The sequence below is a fragment of the Eurypyga helias genome, unplaced genomic scaffold (assembly GCF_000690775.1).
Source record: "Eurypyga helias isolate BGI_N326 unplaced genomic scaffold, ASM69077v1 scaffold5460, whole genome shotgun sequence".
Taxonomy (NCBI): Eukaryota; Metazoa; Chordata; class Aves; order Eurypygiformes; family Eurypygidae; genus Eurypyga; species Eurypyga helias.
Window position 1 is genome coordinate 232 of NW_010224940.1, and position 15,414 is coordinate 15,645.

At 42.8% G+C, this 15,414-nt stretch overlaps 2 protein-coding genes across 2 annotated transcripts; one reads left to right on the forward strand and one right to left on the reverse strand.

Annotated features, from left to right (window-relative positions):
• The first annotated feature begins 994 nt into the window (after nucleotides 1–994).
• Nucleotides 995–8,047, forward strand: IKZF5 (IKAROS family zinc finger 5 (Pegasus)). Its single transcript, XM_010147245.1, has 4 exons — nucleotides 995–1,060; nucleotides 3,214–3,376; nucleotides 3,650–3,832; nucleotides 6,811–8,047. The coding sequence occupies exons 2-4, from the start codon at nucleotides 3,244–3,246 to the stop codon at nucleotides 7,752–7,754; spliced, it is 1,260 nt and encodes a 419-aa protein (XP_010145547.1). The 5' UTR covers nucleotides 995–1,060; nucleotides 3,214–3,243; the 3' UTR covers nucleotides 7,755–8,047.
• Nucleotides 8,048–12,572: 4,525 nt separating this feature from the next.
• Nucleotides 12,573–15,406, reverse strand: PSTK (phosphoseryl-tRNA kinase; the record flags this gene model as incomplete). The annotated part of the gene is made up of 6 exons (XM_010147256.1): nucleotides 12,573–12,686; nucleotides 13,111–13,256; nucleotides 13,474–13,567; nucleotides 14,012–14,087; nucleotides 14,657–14,855; nucleotides 15,232–15,406. Coding segments are annotated over 6 exons (804 nt in total), but the record flags the coding sequence as incomplete, so codon positions are not given.
• Nucleotides 15,407–15,414: the final 8 nt, after the last annotated feature.

Genomic DNA, 15,414 nt, shown 5'->3' on the forward strand with positions numbered 1-15,414 from the left:
GTGGAGTTTGGGATCCTTCCTCTTTCGTTATTTTAAGTCATTTGCACTGGAAAGCTGAGACCGGGGCAGAGAGATTACTCCACGCGCCCCTCTTTTTATTTTTTCCTTGATTCCTTAAAAAAACGAGGATGCAGACGTGTGACTGTAGTCACACTATTTTATTCTCCTATAATTGCTGCACTATGAGTTCCTACTGTGTGCGTTAAAACCACTGGTTTTACTGCGTCTGATTAATTTTCTTTTAGCAGAATTCTTTAAGTAAAATACTTACAATGCCCCTCACCCTCGCACATCCTGTGGCACAGTAAACTGTACGTATCAGCCCAGCAACCCAGTGAAACCCAACAGTTGCGCCCATGTGGCAAACGAATAACCAGCATTCTACTCATCGCTGTCTAAAGCTGGAGAAGGTGTCGTTGTCTGTGCAGAAAACGTTCTGTATAAATAGGGCTTGAGGGACATCTGGCGTGATCAGCTCCTGCGAGCGTGTGAAACACGAGCTGGTCTGCTCAGGTTCCGATAATTAAAACCGTGTTTACTGGTTTGCAGTGGCGACGTAGTGAGCATCCGATCTCTATCGTTCTTCCCTGGAAAAAGGGACTGCTGCTTGTATAGCTATAAAAAATACCACAAAAGGTTCTTTTATGCGTACAGATGTAGAGGTTTGAGGTAACGCTTAAATTGTGGCAGCTTACCTATGTTGACATAAAAGAAAACGTTTTCAAATTAAAAATTAAGTGTCGTTATAAAAGTAATCAGCCAAATAAGTTTTTGTGCTTTACACAAGGGAGTGCACAGATTCTTCTGTGAAACATGGACCATTACCGTTGTTTCATGTTGAACCATTCAACATTTAGAAGGCTTTTATTTTAAATTCTTATGTCGTCTTCTTATAATTTGGTGGAAGTTGGCCTGCCAGCAGTCTACATTACATTGCCCCATATTTCTCTTCCATATCTTTAATTCATATCCTCATATCTTTGTTTTATTGCAGGAGGCACCAACAAATGGAACACAAATTAACTTAAGCCTACACAAAGCTGGTGACACCTGAAAGAGGGTAGGCAAAACTGATACGTTAAGGATGTGTTCAAAACGAACTTAATGGTGATAACAATGATAGTTGAGCATGGTTAGGTGTGGTGTGAAAGAAATACTTATCAGTCTGAGCACTGTCAAAAAGGGACGGAACATCTTTGGGCAAAGCGTTGCCAGACTGGTTCAGACAGCTTTAAACTAAAGTTGCTGGGGAAGGGGAACTGCAACCCGTCCCACTCCTGCCAGTTGGAGGCCAGTGCCACCAACAGATGTCCAGAGCCTGGAGAAGGACCACAGGTCACCAGCACCTGAGGAAGAAGACAGAGGAATTCCATTGCTCTAGTCAGCAAGCCAGCTGCATTGGGGGCCTATCTTAAATGCCTCTGTGCAAACGCAGAGAGCGTGGGAAATAAACGAGGAGTTAGAGACGTGTGTGTGCATGAGGGGCTGTGACCTCATTGGCATCGTGGAGATGTGGTGGGATGGCTGCTGTGACTGGAGTGTCAGAATGGAAGGATACAGGCTCTTCAGGAAGGGCAGGCAGGGGAGACGTGGAGGGAGGGTTGCTGTCTGTGTCAGAGACCAGCTGGAGTGTGTGGAACTCTGCGTGGGGATGGACGAGGAGCTGACCGAGAGCTTATGGGTCAGGACTAAAGGGAGGGCAGGGAGAGGGGATACAGTAGTAGGAGTTTGCTACAGGCCACCTGGCCAGGACGAGCGAGTGGATGAGGCCCTCTACGAGCAGATAGCAACAGCCTCGCATTCACAAACCCTGGTCCTCATGGGGGACTTCAGCCACCCCGATATCTGTGGGAGGGACAACACGGCAGGGCACAAGCAAGCAAGGAGGTTCCTGGTATGCAGTGATGACAACTTCCTTATCCAAGTGATAGAGGAGCCGACGAGGAGAGGTCCCATGCTGGACCATGCTCTCACCAAGAGGGGCTGGGGGGGAATGTGATGTTTAAGAGTAGCCTTGGCTGCAGTGACCATGGAATGGTGGAGTGTGAAGTCCTTAAGAAGGCAAGGAGGGTGCACAGCAAGCTCGCTACCCTGGGAACTGATTGACAGAATTCCATAGGATGAAGCTCTGGAGGGAGGAGGGGCCCAAGAAAGCTCACAAGTATTCAAGGACCTTCTCCCCCAAGCTCAGGATTCAGTTGGAAAGAGGACAGTGAGTCTTCACAAATTCATTGCAAATTGAGATTCTAGAGGTTTGTCATTTACAGTCCCAGAAAAGGGCATGAATATGGAGTTCTAGTGAATATTTTTATTATTTCAGTGCAGAATAATGAAAAGGATTAAGACTTCTGTGCAGGGTAGGAAATTTTAGTTTCCTATCATAGTGAGAACTATGAAATACTGCTTTCTTTGAGCCTTCTTTCCATCTTTGGAAATCAGTGACATTCAGTTGATTTCCCAGCATTACAGTTGTCATAATTGACTTACCTAGTTGTGGGATTACTTGGAGCCACGTGTTCACCAGAGAAGCTGTTCAAACGTTCAGTGAGACAGAAATGGCTTTCAGCAGGGTACACGAAAGAGTAGATGCCGTCTTTGAAAAGCTTTTGCTGGAAGTGTAATTGTTTTAATAAAACTTACAGCAGCGCAGTGTTAGAACCTGTCTTTCACAACATCTATATTTTTTCAAGTTTATTTCATACAGCTCCTGGGGCTTGGGGAGAATCATGGGCTTGCATTTCCTTTTTTTCCTTCCAGGGAAAGTGGAGAAGCTGTGCTCTGTGCGTTCTGTCTGACCCATTGGGAGGTCCCTCCAGTTTGGAGCATGTTTGCTACTTAGCAGGGAACTAAAATTCAGGTATGATCCATGAAAAAAGAAAAAAAAAAAAGGCAAGTTGATTTTGATTAATACACCATTTTATCCAGTTTGATACTGTCCTTATGTTACTGTCACTGAAAATGGTTTCTCCATTAATATGTATTTGATAATCTTTAATGAGGTAAATAAAACTGGAGGCACTGGGCCAGCCTGTCCAGAGAAGCTGCGGATGCCCCATCCCTGGAAGTGTCCAAGGCCAGGCTGGATGAGGCTTGGAGCAACCTAGTCTAGTGGAAGGTGTCCCTGCCCATGGCAGGGGGTGGGACTAGATGATCTTTAAGGTCCCTTCCAACCCAAACTGTGCTGTGATTCTGTGAAAATACTTTTCCTTCCAGGCACAAGAGGTTGTAAACGAAAAAGTGAATATGGGTGAAAAAAAGCCAGAACCTTTGGACTTTGTAAAAGATTTTCAGGAATACCTAACACAGCAGACTCACCATGTGAACATGATTTCTGGATCAGTTAGTGGAGACAAGGAGGCAGAGACTCTTCAGGGAGGTAAGCTGATTTTACCTTTTTTGAGAACGACTGCACTGTTTACATTCGAGATTCTTATGCAGAGCAGTCCAGTTCCGTGGGAGCGTTTCCGATAGTCATTTTCACATCACAGAAGATGCGTACGTACCTTTGTTTGAATCAGGGCACGTTCTTATAGTTCTGTATACTTAAAGACCAAGGGCGTAGAGGAGCAAAAATTATTTGGCAGTCTCACAGCACGCTGGATAGTATCCTACTGATTCCTGATTGAAATCTCTGTTGCATTATTCGCAGCTGGGACAGAAGGAGATCAGAATGGTCTGGATCATCCTTCTGTTGAAGTTTCACTGGATGAAAACTCAGGAATGTTAGTGGATGGGTTTGAAAGGACGTTTGATGGAAAGTTAAAGTGTCGGTACTGCAACTACGCCAGCAAAGGAACAGCACGGCTCATAGAGCATATCAGAATTCACACAGGTATGAAATACTCCGCAGTACTTCGCTGGGAGACGCTGTGGGATTAACTCAGCGTTGTGATTGGCACCTGAGGAGTTAGCATTGCCAGGCAGCATGATAGTTCTTAGCATGACTTAACAACTAGAACTGGTTTTTTGGTTTAATAGACTATTTTTTTAAAGGCGTGCCATGCACCTATTTAAATTATGCAAATTCCTATATACATTTATTATTTCAGGCTACTGAATTTCAAGTAACTAGAGGTAAAGTTTAGTATGAAAACGTCAGTGTAAATTGAAAGGCCCTAAAGTCACTTTTAGTTGTTCCTTGCTAATCAGGAAAGTGAAGACTGTATGTGCTGCTACATGGAGATTTACAGGGGCTTTTCCTCCTATGTTTAGCTATGAAAATGTTCCTGTTTTATACAACATTCCAGATGTGGAAGTACAAAAGAGAATAATAAAAATAAAGTTTTCTTATTGGTAGAATATTCAAATATGTGAGGTCATATCATCAAATAAGTGATTGATAACAGTAATGAAAAGAAAAAATACTGTGGCTTGCTTGAGAGCATTTGCCACTCGGCTTATCGAGCTGTGCTGGTTTTCAGTTGGGACAGAATTAATTTTCTTCTCAGTAGCTAGCATGAGGCTATGTTTTGGATTTGTGCTGAAAAGATCGTTGATAACACTCACATTTTCAGTTGTTGTTAAGGAATTCCTATACCGATTCAAGGACTTCCTCCGTTTCTGATACTACACCTGTGTTCCCAGCTTCTTGTAGAAGAGGGGACACAGCCTGGACAGCTGACCCAAACTGACCAAAGGGACATTTCATGCCATCAAATGTCATGCTGAGTATATATTAATATTACTAGTATTGTTAATATTATTGGTATTTTTAGTGTTATTAGTATCCATATTTTATTCACTTACATTCAATTCTTAAATGGTTCTTATCTCAACCCACAAGTTTCCTTGTCTTTTCCTCCAATTCTCCTCCTTCAGCAGAGGAGTGAGGAGGTGGGCGAGCGGTTGTGCAGTACTTGGTTTCTGCCTGGGATTAAACCACGACAGCAGTCATGGCAAAGGGCCAAGAGAGGGATTGCATGGAAAATGAAGGCTCAGAGCGACCGAACCATCATTTAAAATAGGGAAGTGATAGCTGACTGGTAGCCTCAGAGCACTTTGAGTAAACGGATAGTGCATCCTGGATAACATGCAAGTGCAGCAAGGTATCTGCCAGAGTAATTATGATCCAGGCATGATCACACAACCATTATTAAGTGCAACTTCCTGCAGAATTAACTTCGTGCTGAGTCTGACAGCACTGTAATTAGCAGGTCGCCAGCTGTGTTGTATTAAGGGTGTGCAGCATGGGATGCAAATCTTTATCTCCGTGTAACCACTTTAGAATAAAATGACTGTTCAGATTGGTAAATTCTTTGTGAATGCACGGAGTTTGTCAGTCTTTTTCCATCATCTGCACCAAATCTCCAGTTCTTTACACACGTGTATGTATATATGTATGAATACATATATGTGCTTTTGGTGGAAACATGGTTTCGCTTGGTGCAAACAAGGTATGTGGGTAGCACAAAAATTGCTTTCTGTCCTTTTAAAGTGCCAGTGATATAGAGGGGCAAAAAATAACATTCTATTCAGTATCCCAAGTTGTCATTCCAAACTGTGGGATGCTCAGCATGGGAAGGGCTTTCTGGATTGGTCATGTGTCATCTTACAAGGCCTGTACAGTGCCACAGCGCTTCAGTGTAATAGTGGCTGTCGCTGCGTTCAGTTCTCTGGCTTTTACAGTTGTAGATGGGTTTTGAAATGTACAAAACAGATTAATTGCCCCCTATTTAAAATAGGGGAAAATGCTTTAAAAAAACCCTGTAAAGGCTGAAGAGAAGGAGCCCACTGACATTTTTTTTGAGTTTGTTGTGCTGTGTGGCAAGAGAATCAGTTGCACAACAGTGATGTAGTAATTGACCCAGCATTCTAGACAGGACGATAAGGTGATGATTCATTTCAGCGCGTGAACATGCATCAGATCCTTTAGGTATTTGTAACATTGCAGACCTGGATCTAAAAACTCCTAGATCAGGATGTGAAAGGAAAATCAAAAGTGACAAAGTATTATGTTACACATGTGCTGGCCTGTAATTGTTTGAGAGTTTTCTAAACGCTTTGAAAAGTGTTAGCGTGAATATCTCTAAATGAAGGGCAAAGTTTTGCCTATCAGAAAGGAGAAGAGCTGGTACTGTCATGTCTGAGAGGGCATGCAGCTGTCCAGGGATGAGCTGGCTTTTGTTGTCTTGAATAACTCTTTAGCCACAGGATCCTTTTCGAAACTCAGTCCTTGAGTAGGTGCATGTGTACATGGGTTATTTAGAGAATAGTTCAAGGATGTTTAAAACTAGGAATGTGTGGAAGATACCAAAATTATACTCTCCCTCAATATTTAAACACAGTTATCATTAAGAACAGTTACATTTTGGTGGTGCAGCTGTTCCAGTAGCCAACTGTTTGTGTGCTTTGTGGGTGAGGTAAAGTTTGGATCTCGTTAAAGCACCATGCAAACATCATTGTGTTCAGTCAGAGAATCATCGTAGGATCACAGACTGGTTTGGGTTGGAAGGGACCTTAAAGCCCATCCAGTTCCAACCCCCCTGCCATGGGCAGGGACACCTTCCACTAGTCCAGGTTGCTCCAAGCCTCATCCAGCCTGGCCTTGCTGCAATTCCCAGACAGGTTAACTGTTACGCTCATTCCGATCTCGTTATTTTTCTTATGCTTGCTATCGCTTTGGTGAGGCAGAGATGTCTAAATTTACTCCACTCTTCCACGAAATACCCAGCTAAACTCGAGACAGGCGTCATCAAAGCTGAAACCAAACCATTTGATTAGGTGCTCCCAGTTTGCTACTTTCTATTCTGTGAACAGCCTTTTTCAAGCACCGTGAAATGCTATAGAGCGTGACCTATTTTAATTTTCCAGGTGAGAAGCCGCACAGATGCCATTTGTGTCCTTTTGCATCAGCTTACGAACGTCACCTGGAAGCTCACATGCGATCGCATACGGGTGAAAAACCGTACAAATGTGAATTGTGCTCCTTTCGCTGCAGTGACAGAAGCAACTTATCTCACCACCGCCGGCGCAAACATAAAATGATGCCCATCAAGGGTACAAGGTCTTCCCTAAGCAGCAAGAAAATGTGGGGGGTTTTGCAGAAGAAGACCAGCAATTTGGGGTACAGCAGAAGGACTTTAATTAATCTGAGTCCACCTTCCATGGTGGTCCAGAAACCAGACTACCTTAATGATTTCACTCATGAAATCCCAAATATCCAGACTGAAGCTTATGAGAGCATGACAAAACCAACCCCGAGCAGTGGGTTGCCAAGAGATCCGCAAGACCTCATGGTAGATAATCCTTTAAATCAGCTCTCTACGTTAGCTGGACAGTTATCGAGCTTGCCACCTGAAAATCAAAATCCAGCCTCTCCTGACGTTGTTTCCTGTCAAGATGAAAAGCCTTTCATGATCCAGCAGCCTGCTGCACCTGCAGTAGTTTCAGCTGTGTCAGCAAATATTCCTCAGAGTTCATCTCCAACCAGCCCCGATCCCCGGCCTACACACAATCAAAGGAACTACAGTCCCGTGGCGGGTCCCAGCAGTGAGCGCAGCGCCCACACCAGTACTCCCAGCATAAGTAACAGTCAGCCAAGTACTCCAGCTCCAACCCTTCCAGTTCAGGACCCTCAGCTTCTGCATCACTGCCAACACTGTGACATGTACTTCGCGGACAATATCCTTTATACTATTCACATGGGGTGTCATGGGTTTGAAAATCCTTTTCAGTGCAACATATGTGGGTGTAAGTGTAAAAATAAGTATGACTTTGCTTGCCATTTTGCAAGAGGCCAACACAGTCAGCATTGACTGAGAACATGCTTTCATTTAGTTTTATAATGTATTACAGTCTATTTTTCATACTTGCTGAAGGAAAACGTGCACATTCCCATAAGGAATCTTCACATTAATTGGTTTGACAAAGGAGGCAAATTTATTTCTGTGTTGTCGTAAAACTTGCCAGGGAAATTTTGTATGAGGTGGGGTGGTTATTTTCTATGTAGCCTTTCAAAAAAGCTGAGAGTGTGCTGTAAGAATTGGAATGCATTTACATGCTTTGGTTGCTAAATTTAAGTTGCTTGCACTTAATCCCAGTAAACGTTCTACAAACGCAGAAGCATAGCGTGTGACCTGGAACGTAGGATGCAATTATCAGACTACTTACTAGGCAAGACAGAATATATTAACCATAAAAAACATATAAATATATGTTAATGTAATGAGACGTATGGTTACTTTGGAGTCATCCTTAACAGCTTAGCTGCTCCAAACTGGAAAACCAAACAGAAGCAACTTTCACATACAAATTCAATTTGATGTAAAACTTGCTTTCGTCTGAGGAAGGTTAGTGGTACGTTTTTGCTTAATATAGTCTGAACTCTGCACGTTAGGGCTCAAACACTAATGTAGCTATTACTTCTAAAATTTGTTACAAAACTAGAAGATAACAGGTTATTGTGCTTGAAACTCTGGTAGGAAAAAGGAAAGAGTTAAAAACTTTTGGTTTGCTAGTTACACAAAAGAAAAACGAAATACGACACCTTGTTTGAAACTACACTTACCAAAATGTTCCATGCCTTTCTTTTTAAAAGGAGGGAGCTCTTGAACAGTCAGAATAAGAGCTTGTAGAACCAATATATATTTCGTGAGATTTTTAACTGCCTTAAAGTGTACAGATGTTTAAAATTTGCACAGTTAGGCTTCTGTCTTGCGGATGGGAGTTCTAATAGAAACAAACGAGAGGTTTACAACTTAGAAGTCATTTTATTCAGTTTTATCTCGGGCCAAGCTACAACTGATAGGTTGCCTGTACGTTCGAAAGTTGTATAAATCTAGCTTACTGTAAACTTCAGCTGACGGGGAAGTCAGTTCGTCTTGTCCCTTCCCCCAGATTTGTCCTCTTGGTGTGAAATTAGGGGAAGGGCTGCAGGGTTTTCTGAGGGGTTCATGTCGTAGGCAAAGGAGTACCGGCTGGCTGCGTTTGCGGTCGTCGTGGTTTACAGTGGTAGGTGGCAGATGGTAACTGAAGGTGTACGTGAAGTCCACTGCACACGTTGAGTTGTTTTAATACCATACATCTTTACGTTAGAAGCACCTAGGCTAACGGTCAGGCACTTTAACAGAAACCTAAACACCCTAGCCAGATTAATAAAAGCTCTTAATGTGCTACGCAGGAATTTGTAATACTTCAAAAAAGTGAAGAACTGTTACTTTTCCCATATTTAGACAATGCACTTTTACCCTAGTTTGTCTTACTTGAGGCAAATTAAAGCTTCCCTTATATATTATTCCCCTTTTACTATCAACAAAATACGGCAGCAAATAGGTTGTGTTAGAGGCAGGGAGGTTTTGCTGATGTTCTGCAAGTCAGAGGTTGGAATCTGAATAGCAAATGTTTGGCTTCTTCAAATTTATGTTGTTAGGGGAGCTAAAGCTTCCCGAAGCCAATGGAAATCTTACAATGCAGGAATCACTGCAGGAAAAAACACCCTTCTGAGAATTTTAGCTTCGGAAGTGACTGTAATGAATTAGAAATTTGGGAACCAAGTATGTTTCTCCCTACGTAACTTACCAGCTGTGGAATTTGCTGTGCTTTAAGTAACCATCTGAAGGAACTGGATTCTTGTTGGCACATAGTCCTGTAGTAATGAGGTCAAAAATATGCCATGGAAGTCGTTTCCAATGTTGTGACAATGAGTGATAACGCCCTAATACTCCTAAAGATGTGGGTTTTTTACGCCCTAATACTCCTAAAGATGTGGGGGGTTTTTTTTGTTTGTTTCAGGCCTGGTTCAAAATCCGTTTCAGTGGATTTGTAAAACGCAATGTAATTTCCATTTTTTATGATGACTCTCTTTATAATTCAAAAATATCTCTTTTTTGCCTTTCTTTTCTTCCTCTTTAAAACTTTAAACATTTATTTTATAAGCAAAACTGCAGCTTTATGGGCATAAACATGCAGAGTCCTTTATTTTAAGGACTAAAAGTTGACTGAACTGGAATCCAGCTGGAAGTTACTGCTCCTGTACAGGTTTTGTAACACAACTCTACTAGTCAAAGACTGATGTAGAAGTGATGGCTCTCTTTTGATCACATCAACGCATTCTAAAATCTTGATTTGGCTGAAATACTATATTAGAATATTAATATTGAACTAATACCAGAACAGCAGATATTACTGTTGAAGAGCACAGTAATTCATGAATCATAGGATGGTTTGGGCTGGAAGGGACCTTAAAGATCAACCAGTCCCCCCCCCCTGCCATGGGCAGGGACTTGAACTAATACCAGAACAGCAGATATTACTGTTGAAGAGCACAGTAATTCATGAATCATAGGATGGTTTGGGCTGGAAGGGACCTTAAAGATCAACCAGTCCCACCCCCCTGCCATGGGCAGGGACACCTTCCACTAGACCAGGTTGCTCCAAGCCTCATCCACTTGAACACTCAGCCTTGAACACTTCCAGGGATGGGGCATCAGGAATAGAGTAGGTGGTAGCAAGAGGAAGTCTGAGTAATCTTACTGAAAAAGGGCCTTCATTTAGGAGGGGACCCTCTGTTGCAGGGGCAACCTGTATTCTTAATAGAACTCAGTATAAAAAAAATCTAACCCCACACCTAGCAAATTGTTGTTTAGACGTATTTTCCTACTGCTGACAATACCATTGTTTCTGCTTTGAAGTACCTGAGGAAATCAGCTGGAACATCTGTGCACTGTTGAACGACGTTTTCCTTTGCTCATGCAAGCTCCTGTCTGCGGGGGTTTCTTGGGCAGCAGCAGGCTCTGGCGTTCATACCTTGATTCAGCCACCAGCGCTGTGGGCTGGATCCCTGCCGAGCGTGAGGGGTCGCCCCCAGGACTAGGGTTCTGAATTTTTCAGCATAAATACTCTGTGCTCAGTTGTGCCAAACAGTACCCTGATTAGATCCGTTTCCTTCCGCCTACTGAGTAGCTTTGGAAGGTGTATTTTCATCTTGGTTTTTCATGATTGTGTACATAACTATAATTTAAAGACCAGAATTAGTGCTGGAAAGTTGTTTGGGATCTTGACGATTTCCTTGCACAAGCAGGCCTTACTCAGTGAGGGGTACTGGTCAGGAATCATAGGATCGAGTCCTGTTAGGACTTTTCATGTTGATTTCTCCGTGTGCTACGCTGCACTAACTTGTGTTTTTTTGTTTGTTTGTTTTTTTTTTTTTAAAAACCCAAACAGAAACTTTTATAAGGTGGCGATTAGCATTTTAACTTGCATTAACAGGGCAGTTTGGGAATGAGCCAAGTTTTTTCCATAGCTTGACTCTGTTACAAAGTTCTGTTGTTGCGAAACATTAACTTTGTGGGGTTTTTGTTTTTATTGATGATTTGTTAGATTCGTTGATGTTTTAAACATGCACTATTTATCGTACTCTTCATGTGGACTTACTGAGGCTGAATATTCCAATGACCACACAAATATTTGACTCAAGATCTTGGTAGATTATCTCTGTTAATACCTAAACCAGCTGTGAAGCAGCTAATAGGGAAAATAGTTGTGTTTTCACAGATACATGTTCAGATGAAGAGGATTTTGACATAAAATGTTGACTGGCATTTTAATATAAAACTCCGTGCTGGGAGACACGTTCCAGCAGTGTTTCCTAGCAAAATGATCTGTTGCTCTTTGTTTTGTTCCAGAGTGTTTGGGCGTGGGGTGTGTGTGTGTGTGTTTGCTTGTTTGTGTTTTGTTTTTTTTTTTTTGACGAAGGGAATGTAATTCAAAAGTCTTCACTGGCAAGTTTTCTTTTAATTTTAAGCTTCTTGGAGAATCTACAGCAAATGGATGTTCTGCTGCAGGAAATCTGTCCCCTGCTGAAGCCTTTTTCATTGAGCAATTTTTGTGTATGTGCTTCTAAGTACCTGCTTTGTTAATAATATGTATTTCAGTGTAAAGAACATATTTTGTATGCAAAAATGAAACCTGTTAAGAGTTGTAAAATAAATTTTATTGTGTAGTGAATGTTTTCAGATGACAAGGTTAATTCTGAAATAACTCGACTATTACCTAGTGTAGTTCATGTTGTGAAGCTTTGCTTTTGTAAGATATGAATAAAATAACACTTTCTAATTAAGTCTTGTGTTAATTCTTAACTGCATATGGTTCGAGGCGTGGCACTGGTGAGCTGCTGATGACTAACCGTGGTCTAGATACGGCAGGGAAGGTGAGCTTACCTTTCGGTTAAGGAACAGTGCGTTTGTTTCTCTCTGCTGAATTTGAAAATGCTTGATTTTAGTGGTGAACCAGGACACGCTTTTACTCCTTTCCACTGTTAAGCTTGCACATTGGGTTATCTTCCAATTTCCTTGTTTCCTCGTACTCCTGTTTCCTTACTGAGAGTGCTTCCATGCCTGAAATCAGTGTGTGCTGTGGTGAGGGGGTTGTCACTGCACGTGGAACTTCTGCGTGTGCTGTTATTAGCAACTTTGGAGGTGGCACCAAGTTTTTAAGTTGCTTTGGACAGCGGAGTCAGTCCTATGCGTGTGTTTCTGGTTCTTTGCAGTGTCTGTTTTTATACATTCCCAGGCATGTATTTTCTGGAAATACTCAGCTACCCCTTCGACAGAGCAAGCCGCCATCCAAGGTGCTCTTCAAAACCTCAGCCGGATGCGGCGCGGGGAAAGCTGCTCCAGCCTGAGGCTGGTCCTGCTGGAAGCAGGAAAGGACTGGATGACTTCTCGGTGTTCCTCCCAGACTCGCTTTTCCTACGGAATTTAGAATCGATTAAGGATGGCTTCTTGTTGGCTTGACCTTCCAACACCGTGCACTGGACTGTTTCTCCTCCACAATCCAGGGAAAGGGGTTGGAGAAGGCACGGGCCTCCGGAGAAGGAAGCTGTTGGCGAAGCAGGATGGCACTCTAACCCCTCCAGAGAAGGAAGCTGTTGGCAAAGCAGGATGGCACTCTAACCCCTCTGGAGAAGGAAGCTGTTGGCAAAGCAGGAGGGCAGAAGCTGTTGGCAAAGCAGGATGGCACTCTAACCCCTTTGGAGAAGTAAGCCATTGGCGAAGCAGGATGGCACTCTTAACCCTTCCACACTCTTCAAAAACACGAACATTCTCTCTGTCATTATTTTAAAATATATTTATTAACTGCATTGGCTGCCTCGTGTTGGAATGAAGAAATTACACTTGTCACGGGGTCAGAATCTTGATTTTGTATGCAACTTTGGTTTTTCAAATTACTTCCTTGCCGCAAGTCTTCCAAAAATCCTGCTTTGAGTTGTTGGAGTTCTTCTGCCAGGCTCTTCATCTCACTCGGGAGTACATTTTTATCTAAAAGAAAATTAAAACCGAACATTTAACTTCATGTTTAAAGACAAAATTTACACACTTCAGCTCACGATCTACCAATAACTGTGACCAGACTTGTGAAGGAGACTGCCCCGGTCAGTTACACCTGCAGGGTTGGGCTTCCCTAACAGGTTAGCCCGAGGGAATTTCATAGGATTAGTCTTAGCTGCCAGCAGCACCAAGAAAACGCTTCGCCTACCTCTGGCATCCTTCATCGCCTGAGAGATGATGCGCCTGCAGGTCTGATCGGCCTGGTGGAGAGTGCTGGCGGCACAGATCACTCGATCTGCTTCCTATCCAGGGAGGACCACCGGAAGGGAAAAACACAGGCAAACACGTTAAATGGAATTAGTCTTTGAAAACAAGTAGCGCGTTAGCAGCAAAGCGGTGACCTGCTCCTTTGAGTTGGGAGGCAGGTGTGTACGCCTGGGTAACTGCCAGAGACGTGGGTGACGTCAGGAAGTGAACCTTACTTTCACCAGTGCAACACGAGCTCCAGAAACCATTCTTTTTACTACTGTATGACATACAACAGTATTCTTAAAGGTAGTTCAGTACTCAATAAGGTGACAGAAATAGCCATTTCAAACAGGATTAACTCTTCTGCGTGTATTTTTGCAAACAGGCAAATAGGATTTCTCAGTTTCTGTCATCACGGTGTTCTGAATCCGATTCCCGAGTAACTCACTCATTCACCACCATCTGAAAGAGCCGTGACTGAAGACAAGCAGTGCTACCTTTTGCTCAGTGTTTTCCTCGTTTTGCTTCACTGGATTTTCCAGAGCAGTGGCCAGCAAACTAATTATCTGCTCACTAAGAAAATGAACAAGAGTAAACCACATTAATCAGTGTCACTGAAGATTTTTCTTTCATTTTGTAATGACACCTCATCACGGAAAAAAAGCAATTTTTCAGTTAAATTTATGAGGCAATCAATGAAATAATCTTTATACAGCAAGTCAGGTGAAAAACAATTACAACTGAAACTACAGCTAATTATTTCCAGGCCTAATGTCTCAGACAATTTACATAGATTTTCAACAGGGGTTTAGAAATGCAGTTCGTTTTGTGGTGAACTCTGCAAAGAATGATGGCTGTGAGCTCCCAGCAACCAGCACGTATCGTGTGTAATTGACCGGCTCCCAAAAATCACCATTGTTTAGATACAATAAAAAGCTTCTACCCGCCCGTTTATGAGAACAGTACTGAGCAAAATCCCTAGCAGCAGGCCAGTAGCATACTTATCCTCTGAAGCGCAATCTGAACTTAATCACCATAAGGAATATTTTTTACATCCTGTTTAGATACAATAAAAAGCTTCCACCCGCCCGTTTATGAGAACAGTACTGAGCAAAATCCCTAGCAGCAGGCCAGTAGCATACTTATCCTCTGAAGCGCAATCTGAACTTTTCAGAATGAGGCTGTTTTGTTCCCAAGAGTTTTTCTTGAGATCTGGCATTTCTATTTTTCTCGCCATTACACATATTGTCTGGTCAGGTAACGGATGACTTCTTAGACGATTCCTCCGCAAGCAGCATTCGAGTGGACACTCCAAAAACAGCTGGCAGAAGCTCAAGGAATCTGAAAGAACGTAAACAGGCCATTTTACCTTTAAACCGTTCAAGTAAAATTTCCGAGAGCAACATGCCTGAGACAGGCTTTACATGCGTGAGGAACTTCTGCACTAGTTCTGAGCCTGCAAATACAAACCTAAACAGTGTACAAACTGTTTTACTTTCCAGATCATCCGAGTTGTCATTTCTGAGATTAACATACGTAAGAAAGGCTTTAAGTGACCTAGCAGTTTCTAATAATACAGTAATAAAGCTAAGTTGATGCTATACTGCTGGAATCTAGCCATTAAGAATAGCTAGTGTTCTGTGAGAGTGCTTAGAGGAAGGCAGCGCACTGAATTTCCTACAGAACGTTCTTACGCGTAGGAGCAAGGGGTCATTACATTTTCGAGCCAGCTGGTACACCTCGTATCTCATGCTCCGATAGTAAAAATTGTCATCCAGGATCAGGTAGAGCGGCCGAGCCGTGGCTGCGTCCGTCGCGTCGCGCCCCGCTGAGGCGAGCAGGCCCTGTTGGCGGCAGCAGTCCAGGAAGCGGCCCCAGGCTGGCTGGGGAGTGGCGGCTG

Coding starts and splice junctions, on each gene's coding strand:
- IKZF5 (XM_010147245.1), top strand. CDS start 3,244: ATGGGTGAAAAAAAGCCAGAACCTTTGGACTTTGTAAAAGATTTTCAG. Junction 3,377..3,649: donor GGCAGAGACTCTTCAGGGAG/GTAAGCTGATTT, acceptor CATTATTCGCAG/CTGGGACAGAAGGAGATCAG. Junction 3,833..6,810: donor GCATATCAGAATTCACACAG/GTATGAAATACT, acceptor TTAATTTTCCAG/GTGAGAAGCCGCACAGATGC.